The sequence below is a fragment of the Lytechinus pictus genome, chromosome 13, assembly GCF_037042905.1.
Source record: "Lytechinus pictus isolate F3 Inbred chromosome 13, Lp3.0, whole genome shotgun sequence".
NCBI lineage: Eukaryota > Metazoa > Echinodermata > Echinoidea > Temnopleuroida > Toxopneustidae > Lytechinus > Lytechinus pictus.
Window position 1 is genome coordinate 29,538,135 of NC_087257.1, and position 13,122 is coordinate 29,551,256.

At 35.9% G+C, this 13,122-nt stretch overlaps 1 protein-coding gene across 1 annotated transcript; it reads left to right on the top strand.

The window, feature by feature from the left end:
- Nucleotides 1-5,167: 5,167 nt before the first annotated feature.
- LOC129274650 (UDP-glucuronosyltransferase 2C1-like) lies at nt 5,168-10,312 on the top strand. The gene is made up of 2 exons (XM_054911421.2): nt 5,168-5,258; nt 7,797-10,312. The coding sequence occupies exon 2, from the start codon at nt 7,846-7,848 to the stop codon at nt 9,460-9,462; it is 1,617 nt and encodes a 538-aa protein (XP_054767396.2). The 5' UTR covers nt 5,168-5,258; nt 7,797-7,845; the 3' UTR covers nt 9,463-10,312.
- Nucleotides 10,313-13,122: the final 2,810 nt, after the last annotated feature.

Genomic DNA, 13,122 nt, shown 5'->3' on the forward strand with positions numbered 1-13,122 from the left:
GGGGCGTCGATCCATTTTTCAGATTGGGGGGGGGGGGGCAAAATCATGAATCAACGTTCCAAAGGCGCTCGATCACACAAAACAAACAAACTCACCTACACACACACACACATAGGCCTATATACATACATATATATATATATATATATGACTTATGATATAGAGACACATATCTCACCAACAAATCAATGTGAGTGCGAAGCACGAGCTGAATTGTTTTAGTATACTGACCTGAAAATAGGAAAAGGGTATACCTGTTTAGGACTGTTTGTAGTAACTCATGAGGAGGATACATATCTCACTACACAGATAATGCGAGTGCCGAGAGCGAGCTGAAATTTATTTATATTCTGACCTGAAAGCTTGATATTCTAAGCATTTTTGGTTTCAATGATTAAGATGGGTATCTAAAAGAACATTGGATGCAAGCGCGAAGCGCGAGCTGAAAATTTTGACATTTTGATCTGAAAAAAAATTGACAGCTAGTTTAATGGACGTTTTTAATAAAGAACAAGATATATATCCAACAAAAGATTATTGCAAATCGAAGCGGGAGTTCTTTTGAAGTTTAGAACTGAAAACGGGACATTCTATTCACCTATTTAATTATAAAAATTATGGGGTTTTGCTACAGAAATGATGCGAGCGCGAAGCGCGAGCTGAAAATTTGTATGTTCCAATCTGAAAAGCGGGCATTTTGAGCGCGATTTTAAATAAAGAAAGAGTTTTGTATCTCAATCTCGCTTGCTGATTTCTGTGTAACATTACAATCTTGTTTTATTTTTGCACATCCGGAATTATTGGGGGGGGGGGGCAAAACGATATGTTTGCCCCCACCCAATATTTTCATTGGTGGGGCAATCGCCCCTCTGCCCCCCCCCCCAGGATCGACGCCTATGCCAGGGAACACTCTATGAACATGATAAAGGTATTTGTTGCATTTCTACTTTGAATGCATAATCAGAGCTTGCTGTACAATGTACTTGGTAAACTGTGAAATACCAGTCGTTCGAGGACGCATTGTTGTTTTTTGTGGATGTAAATGAAACACAATAAGAATATATGATTAATCGAGACATCAAAGTTGGTGCTTATCTCATTAAATTTTAAACCATCATGTCACTTTAGTACAAATGACCTTCCTCTGATCATATGCGCAGAGCCCGGGGGGCCACTTCCATTGACGAGTGAATACCATGCGCGACCATGGGGTCTTGAAAAGCACCCTAAACACGTATTTTCCATATTCTGAAAATGCACCCCTTAACAAGACTTGCGTGTGAAACCCTACCCTTAACAAGTATTGGAAACAAATACTATTGGCAAGTATTCCCAGAACTGAGCCCCTAAACAAGTACAGCAATGTATTTTCCATATTCTGAAAATGCACCCCTTAACCGAGTATTGGAAACAAAACGATACTCTTAGCAAGTATTCCCTGAAATGAACCCCTAAACAAGTACAAATATATTTTATTATTATGTCACGGGTCCATCGGTCGTCGATCGGTTTACCTTTAGCCACCATTATTTTGGTTTAGTACGGCCCCAGTCCACACCTCGCGCAAATCGGACTCTAAACACGTAGTGTTGGGGCAAAAAGGACATCCTTTATAAAACATTTTGATTTTGTTTTATCATCCCCGCATATTTGACCCTAAACACGTATTTTTCCGAGCTAAATAGATACCCTTTTTTCAATATTTTTGTGTTTTTGACACCCATATCACGTTACGTACGTAACGTGCCCTATCTTGAAAAAGACATCCTTTTTACGTGTTTTTTTGGTCGCGCATGGTATCCACTCGTCAATGTAAGTGGCCCCCCCGGGGCGCAGAGTCAGAGTGGAACTACCCTTCGAACTGGCCTTTGCGCACCGCGACATCTTGGTACACTCACTGAGCCCATAACCCGGAAACGTATTAAGACCAAGAATGTAGGTCAGAAAATGGGTGATACAACTGGCCCGCTTCGGTCGGGGTTATCCCCCGGCCAACGCACGCGGGGCCCCCATGCCCCCTCGAAAACGCACCAAAGAAAGGGAATTTTCCTCATTTGCGCCCTTTTTCGACCGACTAGCCTTTCAGCATTTACATTTTTCTCATACTTCGACTACTATCACATCAACATGATCAAGTAACTGTGTTAACGAATGAGTAGCTTTTGTTAATCGACGTATATACACAGTGGCGTAACTACGGGGGGGCATGGGGGGGCACGTGCCCCCCCAATCGGCTGACCAAAAAAAAAAAAAAAAAAAAAACGGGGGAAAGGAGAAAAAAGAGGGAGAAAGGAAGAAGAACGTAGTGGGAAAGAAGAAATTATTATTCGTTATAATGGTATATTATATTATAATCATATTATGTTATATTACATAGAAAATATTTTTTATCCTAACTTTATGAAACATTAATTGCTCAGGGCCTATGTTGTCATTGTTCCTGGTGCTCGCATTGTCTGTTTAAAGAGATACATGTATATAAACCTGTTGTACGAAAAACTCCCGTTTCAAGTCAATATACACCAAATATATTATTGTTTTATGCAGTCACGGTGACATATGCTTCTTTTTCATGACTACTTAAAGTGATTGCCCCATGTTAAGGTTTTAATATAAAATATTTCCTGTCCGTGATTACGTTCGCATCAGTGGATTGGTGATATATGTGTGCTCTCCGTGAATTCCTAAAATCAGTCCTTAAAATGTCCCTTTTTCTGATCTGAATATCAAAAATTTTCAGCTCGCGCTTCGCGCTCGCATCATTTGGTTAGTTAAATACGTATGGTCTTAGTGAATTCCTACAAACAAGCTATAGAATGCCCCTCTTTAGGTCTGAATTTCCTAAATTTTCAGCTCGCGCTTCGCGCTCGCAATATCTGATTAGTGAGATGCGTATGTTATTCATGATTACAATGAGTACAAGTGCTTCATAAGTGTTTAAATGTAATTCTATCAAAATCAGCAAGCGCTTGACATTGGCATTAGATGACTATGGTGAGATATGTATACTATTGAGGGATTATTCCTATGATATAGTCATTAAGATCTCCCTGTTTGGGGTCAATGTATAAAAAAAATTCGGCTCGCGCTTCGCGCTCGCATTGTTTAGCGAGACAGGTACGTATCATGATTACAAAGTCGATTATAATGTCCCTTTTTAGGTCTGAATATCAAAAATTTTAAGCTCGCGCTTCGCGCTCGCATTATTTGACCAGTGAGAGACATATCCGTTTAATGGGACTGTCCTTAAAATGTCTCTATTAGGTCAGTATACCTAGCAACTGGGCGCGCTTCGCGCGCTCACTAAGTGACTCAAAATTTTTGCTGGTGCCCCCCCAATGCCGTGACCCACGGTACGCCACTGTATATACATGTAGAATTGTTTGAGTGTAATAGACATCGGCCTATCGTAGATAGAGAAGGTCATTTAATTAATAACTATTTTCTCACAAAAAGCAGGTAGATGATACTCAACCTTGATATGTTGTAGTTGTTTAAACAATAACATAATTATGACTGACTGAATTTTGTTGTTAAATATTATGAGACCTCAATATTCATAACGCATGTTTGAAGGCGATGATCAATAAATGACAGAATGGAAATGTAAAAGTTTCATTCTGGGGGGCATTTCATGAAAGGACTTGTCGGACGTTTTATCCGACAAGTCCCATTTTATCCGACAGTTACCATAGGAACAGTGCCTCTCAGCCAATCAAAATCATGGAAAGATGTCATGAGATCTGACAACTTGTCGGATGAAAACATTGATGAAACGCTCCCCAGGCCTCCATCGCTGATGTTTGGATTGTGATTGAGGAAAACAAATATTATCGAAAACAAATTTTCGTTCAAACAGAAATAGGCTTAAATTTAATTGTTGAAACACTGATATGTTTATTTTTTTACTATCGACGTATATTATAGTTATGTTTCTTTTTTCTTACTGAGGTTTATTAACATTTTCCTTGTTTTCTAATTGATTGTTAATCTTATTTGATAATCTACAGAAGTACCCTTTTAAAGTGATTTTCAGATACTCCCACCAATTTCTTTTTGTCCCAGTGTGATATTGTTTCAAATATTATGAATTAAAAAAATATTTTGTTCATAATTAAAATTACACAAATCAATAAAAAAAATCATGACTTCAAATTTGGGTGATTCCCCAACAAATTGACAAGCGCCATCCCTGCATTTCATTTTCATTTCATTTATTCTGTCCGTTTAAACGGATGATATTAGTATGTACACTTGTCAATTCTTGCTGTACAAAAATACATTCACAAAGTAATATAATAACAGTAAAATCAAGCGAACATTATATAACATGGCCATAATTATACAGGATGATATAATACATGTAATATATGAATTATAATCACTGGCTTTGCTATAAAGGCATGCATGCACTTATGGCTCGTTTGAACGATTTAAATTTCTATTCACATGGATGGTAGGTTATTCTAACAAAAAATAACGATATACAATAAGATAGATCTATTTGAACTTGGTGAAGTAAAGAAAACAATCATAATGTAAGATTTCTAGGCCAAAAAGTAGCTGTATTTTGGTGGACGCCCTGGTGTATTTTCAAATATATACGATAACACTGGCTTATGTGTTCGGGAAACCGTTGTTAATAACAGTGTTAAGTGAGTTTTTGCAAAGGGATGCAAAACGCTTTCAACAACATAGAAAATATATTGTAAAATACACTTCATGACAAAGAGCAACCAAGAAGTTATTTGTCGATTAAAAACAAATTTAATCAGCAGTGTCGTCCTGTATTCTGGAAAAACGACGTAAAATTAGCAATTTTTCGTCAGCTCCGAACCTTAGGACGAAAATGCTGTTCCATCAGTTCAACAATTTTCAATAAAGACCTCCCAGCTGTTCATTGTGATTTGACGTGCATTTGTTACAATCTTGCTCTGTTCTTGAATCTGTTGTATCTACTAGCGGTGCGAAAACTAGTATATTCAATGTCTCCCATTATAATAGAACCAGCCACCAGGCGCGTACGGAAACTGCCCTGCAGCTATTCTTGTAGATCAATGATCCGAAACTTTGAAATGATTTGGTCCAATGACAGTGACCTAATACATGTATCATAACGCAGAGCTATGTTCTAATAGTTGCACCAGGTGAACTAATCTGTATTTGGATATTTTTCGTTAATAAAAAACCCGGCTGAGATACAACACAACTTATGCCTGCGGTTCAGAGTCTTCCGTTGAGTAGATCACTGGATCTGGGTAGGTATCTTTTATCGTTGAGGCTATGTTATAGATGTTATTATTGTCATGATTGTATAGGCTTACCCTTTCCTGTGGAATTATATTTCTAATGCACAAGGAATCCATACGGTGAGTTAAAGGAGAATGGAACCTTTAGAACAAGATAGCTTGTGTGAAAACAGAAAAATCAAAGAAAGAAATCAACGAAAGTTTGAGAAAAATAGGACAAATAATGAGAAAGTTATGAACATTTGAATATAAATGCGATCACTAATGCTATGGAGATCCTCACATTGGCAATGCGGCAAAGATGTGTGATGTCACTTGTGAACAACTCTCCCCATAACTTTAGTATATATTTCACTTAAATTGTCTCTTTTATCACATCTATCAGTAGATCATTGTGTTCTTTTTATAGGAGGGCATGTAATACAGATCTTTAAAGAATACATCATGGATAAAGATTTTGTATCACCATAAGAAAAATAAAAAGAGACATTTTGGGGGTATTCCATAGTCCATCAAAGGGAAATTTATTCCCATGTGACACCACACATCCTTGTCGCATTGTCAATGGGAGGATCTCCATAGCATTAGTGATTGCAATTAATATTCAAATGCTCATAACTTTCTCATTGTTTGTCCGATTTTTCTCAAACTTTCGTTGATCTGTTTCGTTGATTTTTCTGTTTCGACACAAGCCTACTTATTCCAAAGGTTTCATTCCCCTTTAACGATACAACCCTGTGATAATAAAACCAATCATGATTGGAGACTACCATGTATAGGAGACAATTCTTGAGCATCGGCCTACAGTGCATGCTCCGTGCATGGATACGGAAAATAATATCCTTTTTTCTTCTTCTTGTTTTGTTCAACGGGGGAATGATCCTTGATTATTCTTTTCCTAGGGGTGCAGTGAGACAAACGTACTATATTCATGTTACATGTTTTTCGAAGGGATATGTTCATAACGAAATAGGCATTCACAGGCATTTGATTAGGTCGGCCCCGATAAAAATTCCATGTCGCCGCCCCTGATTATTATTTTTTATATAGAATATCCCATAGCTCCCTTCGTTATCACGCGATAATCTCTATTTTGGACAACAGCCATCCTGTAAACATGTTTTCCTATTATCAAAGCTTATAGGCTATATATATTTTTTTTTTTTTCAATATGTTTTTATTAAGGATTTCATTCAAATGAATTACATAAACTGCAGATGTATATACGTATATATATTTTTTTTTTTCAATATGTTTTTATTAAGGATTTCATTCAAATGAATTACATAAACTGCAGATGAATACAAATCTTCATTTCATATCAACAAGGATATGCAAAAAAGTACATATATATTTACCAAGAACTGAAGCAAATAAGGACGGAATGAAACTCCTTAAAATTATACTTTTATATCTGAAAAAAAAAAATAACTCAACTGAGTCCCCAACCCTCTATGTATTTCAATAATAATTAATGTTAAATGGCTATATAAATGATTTGCAGGAAAACAGAAATCAACCTAAATGTATTATCATTGCATCCCATTTTAAATCAAGCTTCAACATAACTTTACATAATTATACACACATACACACGCACCTTAACACCCATACACACATGCACATACCACGCATACGTAAACAAACATAATATATACAAATCTGCATAATGAACGTTTAACATTTTGGCGCAATAGGATACAGAAAGAAAAAAAAACCCTGCAAATCATATTGATACAAGAGAAGGGGAAATTGAAAAGAACTAGTAAAAAGAAAAAAAAAACATCAACATACACACCAGGATTCACACTCGCACCACACTAGACACATCCCACCTGTTCACATTCAAATCCCTTTTCACCTTCAGTTCATCCCATTTCTGCAAATGTAAACTTAACTTGCCTGACTTCGTTGCCAGGCGTCTTTCTTCTTCTATACAACCCGTTATATATTTGTGTATTTTAATATATATATTTAAAATATATATATATATATATATATATATATATATATAAATATATATATATATATATATATATATATATATATATTTAAAATATATTTTAATGTATATATACGTACACACACACATACACCCACACCCACCAACACACGCACACATACACACACACACACACACACACATATATATATATATATATATATTATGGGGGACTTAAGGCTATATGCCCCCCCCCAAAAAAAAAATAATAATAATAATAACAACCAAAGAGAGAGAGAGCGAGAGAAAGGGAAAGTAAAGGGGGGAATAGTGAAATGTTTTATTTTCTGAATATTATTCTATCCAGAAAAATTGTTTTTTTCGATCAATTTAAATGGTCCAAATTTTTGCTCGCTTGCATCCTTTTTTTTATAAATAGTTTTGCTACATCCGCCAAACCCGGCCCCCTTCAAAACATTTGACTCACTACGCCACTGATAGAATGAGTCAAGGGAAAGAGGATACACTCATACATGTAATATATTTTTGGATTTATCTAATATTTTTCATTATATTATCATAACATTTTATTTCTCATATTCCAGCTATCCGGTACTGGTACTAGGAACATCTTCACAATAGAACCTCCTGAAAATGTTGCGGAACAGGAAAGAAATGCCGGGGTTGACCAGTGTTAGCATCATTAACATGATATTCATTGGCATTTCACTGACACGTTCCATCTCGTGTGAGGCATCCAATATACTGGTAAACCCCCTCATTGGCAAAGGTAGTCATTTCTACCTCTCAGCTGCCATTGGAGAACAACTCCTTACCCGGGGTCATAACCTAACCTATCTCGTCAGTAATGCATTCGAAGACCATGTCAGGCAGAGTTGTTTTGGTGAGATGTTCCACTATGAAGTATTTAAGCATACAATCCCCGTTGAGGACATTCACCAGCTCTTTTATAATCTGAGCAGATCAATTTCTTCAAGAGGTCCAGGCAATGAGTACATGGTGAGTCGGATATTGTTTCAGACACAACAAAATGACTGCAATGCCATAATTGAAGACGAAATCCTCATGACCCGTCTTCGATCTGCCGACTTCTCGTCACTATTGTTCGACTCAACCTGGGTTTGCGGCGCAATAATCGCAGAGGTTCTCAATCTTCCATACTTTGCAGTCGTTCCCTATCCCAGTCCTTGCTTCCACACAGCAAGTGAAGGTTCAGGCTTCAATCCAGCCATAGTACCGTCAATAATGACAGGTTTCTCCAGTGTCATGTCTTTCAAAGAGCGCTTATTCAACTCATTGTCTTTCTTAATTTACCATAACTTGGGTATACAAGTAACATTAAAGCCTTACAGAACCCTATGTGCCAAATATGGTTTACCCGACCCATATGAACTTATAAAGAGGACAAAGATGTGGTTTGTGAACAGCGATTTTGTAGGAGAATATCCTTGTGCATTACCACCTAATGTCATCCCAGTCGGTGGTCTTACAGCGAAGGATCCTGAACAACTCCCATCAGACATAGAGTCCTTTATCCAAGGGTCAGAAGAAGACGGTATCATCATCTGTTCATTTGGCTCAATCCTGATCCTTGACGAATCAAACATGGCACTTATGAAGATGTTTGTGGATGCCTTCGCTAGGTTACCTCAAAGAATCATCTGGCTCTTGAAGACATCTCCATCCTTTCCAATCCCGTCAAGTATTAAGATTGTCCCATGGTTGTCTCAGAATGATATCCTTGGACACCCTCAGACAAAAGCTATTTTCTTTCACGGTGGTCACAACAGCTACTATGAAGCTCTCTATCATGGTGTTCCTGCAGTCGTCATGCCTATCCTCGCAGACCAACATGATGTGTCAAGTAGAATCGTAAACTTTGGATTGGGACTCAAGTTGAATAAAGACATTATAACATCAGATTTTATCTACGAGGCACTACATGAAGTGACTTCTAACAGCGCCTACTATCAAACGGCCAAAATGATGTCGGCAAATTTTCGGAATCGGCCAATGAAGCCTGCTGAACGGGCAGCATTTTGGATTGACCATGCTATCAAACATGGTACTGACAATCTTAAGTTAACTGGAGACTCTTTGAACATTTTCCAATACTACCTCCTCGACGTTATAGTTTTTATATTTATCTTAATATTTTTGTCTTTTTACTTTGCAATCAAATGCATTAAGATGACTTTTAGTAAATTATATTGTTTTGTACATATTCCGACAAAGAAGAAAACTGAATGAAGAACTATCACGTTAATTAATGTTTACAGATATTCAACACTTCTAGAATATTATTACAAGCCTCCTTTGTATATTTTGGTTCATCATCATCATCTGCTGTAATCTTCAAAGGGCTCTGCAGCCTATCTCGAAGATGAATGGATATGTCACAATAATGAAATGTAAAATAGCCTTAAAAACGGACATACTGAAGCTTTTCGACATGCACTCATTGGAGTAAAATCGCATGAATGACTAAAACACGATAGAGCAAAACAATACATAACAGAACCGAAACCAGATAATGGACGCTAAAATGGCGAGCCGTGATTGCATGCTGTCAAGTTAGGTACAAGTTACGCTTGGTATATTGAAATGTGTAAAATGCGCAATATATTAGAGTGTAATCAGTTTGTCATGGATAAACGTTAATTCTTTTTTAAATGCCAACCTTAGAGGCATATTAATTATGATGAATATCTATTCATAAAGTAATAATATCTGTACGGATAGAGCATCACTATAGCGTTCTGGCAAATACATGACTCTTTGGTTGAAAATTTTTCATGTTCACATGAAAACCAAAAGAAATATTCGACGTCACGGACGTACGAGATAGAAATTCTTGTTGAAGCACAAATTTCCAGTTCTTCTTTATTTTAATAAATACAATTTTTTTTCCGACACTCGGCCTGCTGATAAATAGTGCAAATAATTATCCATGTCAGCACTTTCTAGGAAACATAATAATAATGAAGTTTGAATATGAGAAACCACGATTGAGTTTCTATTATGGACTGACAGAATGAGCATGTTAGGGTGACAACAGCTTGTAAAAGGTGATGGGGCAATAAAAAGAGCGACATAACAATATACATGTATTATATTTTAATATTTTTATCGGTCCCCACCCCCTTCTCTCTCTCCCCCTCTCTCTCCCCTTCCCCCTCTCTGATCCCTCGTACCCTCTTTTAAATCGACTTTTAGAATATGGTTGGCTTCTTAAATATTTTGATCACATGCTTTAAGCACAATGGTTTACTGTGAGAAGGGAAATATAAGAATAACATTTGGGGAGGAGAGGCGGCAGAGCACTTCGTAAATGAAGTCACTAAAAACCTTCAAAGGGGTACTACGGCCTGAAAATACTTATATTGAGATAATTAGAACGAAATTTACAAAGCAAAATGCTGAAAATTTCATCAAAATCGGATAAAAACTAAATTATTGAAGTTTAAAGTTAAGCATTATTTTGTGGAAATAGTTATATGAACGTCATCATGAATATTCATTAGGTGGGCTGTTATAAATGAAATTTTTTTTCTTTCACTTTTTTCAACGTGTGAATAATGTGTCTCCTCTATAATGAAATAAGTTGCAGCAATGAATATCTAATGCACTAAATCAGTTATAAATCCAATTCTTTCAGTTCTTGGTAGAAAACATTTGAATAAATTAATTTCATATAATAAACTACAAAAGAACAAGTGGGGATATGACATCATCAATTTGCTCATTGAATATTCATTAAGACATGCCTAGAACTGTTTCACCGGAATAATGCAAATCTTTAAAATGCTATAACTATGCTATTCGTTGTCCGATTGGGATCAAATTTTCAGTTTTTTGTTCGTATGATTTTTCTTTATCTGTTTAAATCATATCATTTTCAGCCAGGAGCATCCCTTTGAAAAAAAGAAAATATTGATATATATCATTCTGTACATTTTCCCAATAATTGAGGGTTCTGAATGACCTCATCAAGAGAGGATAATGAGGGGAGGATGAGGATGCGAGGGGGGAGGACTGGAGGCGATGAGGGGGAGGAGGAGGAAGTGTAGGAGGGGATCGAGAAGGGGATGAGGAAGAAGAACAAGCTTAGGGGGTGAGAGGGATATTATTTTTAATAAAAGCGTGGGGGTGCCACATGAGGCAATATAAACAATAACAATAATGAAAATGAAGAGCTCACTTGCAAAAGGGGTTATAGGTCCATTTTTCATCAAATTTGATTTTCATATCTGAATGTATAGATTTTTAGTAGCTCTATAAGATGATACCAAAGAAAAGTTGAAATTCCTATTAAAAATGGAACTAAAATGGCAAAGAAAAATCCCTTTTTTTCAAAAGAGGTTAGGTCCATTTCAGTTTAGTTGCAAAAGGGGTTAGCTCCACACAGATTTTTTTTGGGAAAAGAATATCTTAAAAAATATAAAGACAGGTAGATTTCTCTCACATACCCAATTTTATGTTCTCATGGTAGGGTATCATGAAAATTCAGTTTCGCATAAGAATATTGCAATATGGGAGAATTAAAAAAATGATATTCTTCAGAGTGGACCTAACCCCTTTTGTAACCAAACTCTTCTGAAGAACTTATTTGTCAAAAGGTGTTAGGTCCATTTTTCATAAATTTTATTTTTTTCTGTCTCTAAACCTCTAAATTCTTAGTCACTCTGATGATACTAAATACAATTTAAATGAAAACGTGAATGAAAGTGGCAAAGAAAAATCACCTTTTTAATCAAAAGAGATTGGAGTCATTTCAGTTTACTTGCAAAAGGGGTTAGGTTCACAATGATAATTTTTTTTTTAATGTATAGAAAAAGAATGAAGACAGGTAGATTTCTTTTATACCCAACTTTATGTTCACATGATGGGGTAGTACATCATGACAATAATAGTTTCTCATAAGAATATTGCAATAAGTGAGAATAAAAAACATTTTTTTCTCGGAATGGTCCAAAGTGGTCCTAATCCCTTTTGCAAATAAACTCTTCAAATATTAATAATAGTAATTATAATAATGATAATAATGATGATAATCATCATCATCATCATCATCATCATAGTGCGTACTTATATATAGTCATGTATAGCGCACAGGTCCACCTTCCGGTGCTCCTGGCGCTTCAAGGCATAAATATACATGCCTACACATGAACAATGATTGAAATAGAAATCTGATTCCCCTGAACACGATACGCTATTAAAATGAGAGAGGAACAAATAAGTTTTCAATTGGGACGTGTATGTTTCTGTTGATGAAAGTAGAAGTATGGATTCCCTCAAATGTGGTTGTGAAATCCCCTACCCATCCTGATGATGAATTTCACTTACTTATATGCGAGGTATAATTAAGTATTATTTGGATCCTAGTATGATGAAGTTGTGTCGTATTTGATAAGTTTTCCGTTATCTTTTAAGTGTTTCTATGTCGTACAATGTTTTGCAAATTTTGTTGTGTTATATTGTACATTATGTTATAACATATTGCTTTTAATTTTTGTAATTCGGCTTTATGCCGAGATTGGAAATTTTGAATGAATGAGTAAAACGGGTATTTCATATCAGTTCAGTTCAATTTTATTTTCTCAGCATAAAAAATGATATATAGGTATACAATATGTACAGGAATGACAAATAATATCAGAGAAAATTGGAAACTACCGAAAAGTTTATAAAAACTCGTGAGTAGTAGTTCCCAGTACATTGAATGACAATAACATTGGATGAAAAAAAAATGCACACACAGCATCAACAAACACCAGCAAACACACAAGGAGGGTGGGGCGGTAAATGTATGACATTTCGGCAAGGAGAAAGGAAACAAATTATTTTGCATATTCATTTATATACATTATTTTAACTTGAGATATATTTTGAGATTTGTTTCACCCC

What these genes read in the sequence shown, in the direction of transcription:
- LOC129274650 (XM_054911421.2), top strand. Translation starts at nt 7,846, where the DNA reads ATGTTGCGGAACAGGAAAGAAATGCCGGGGTTGACCAGTGTTAGCATC.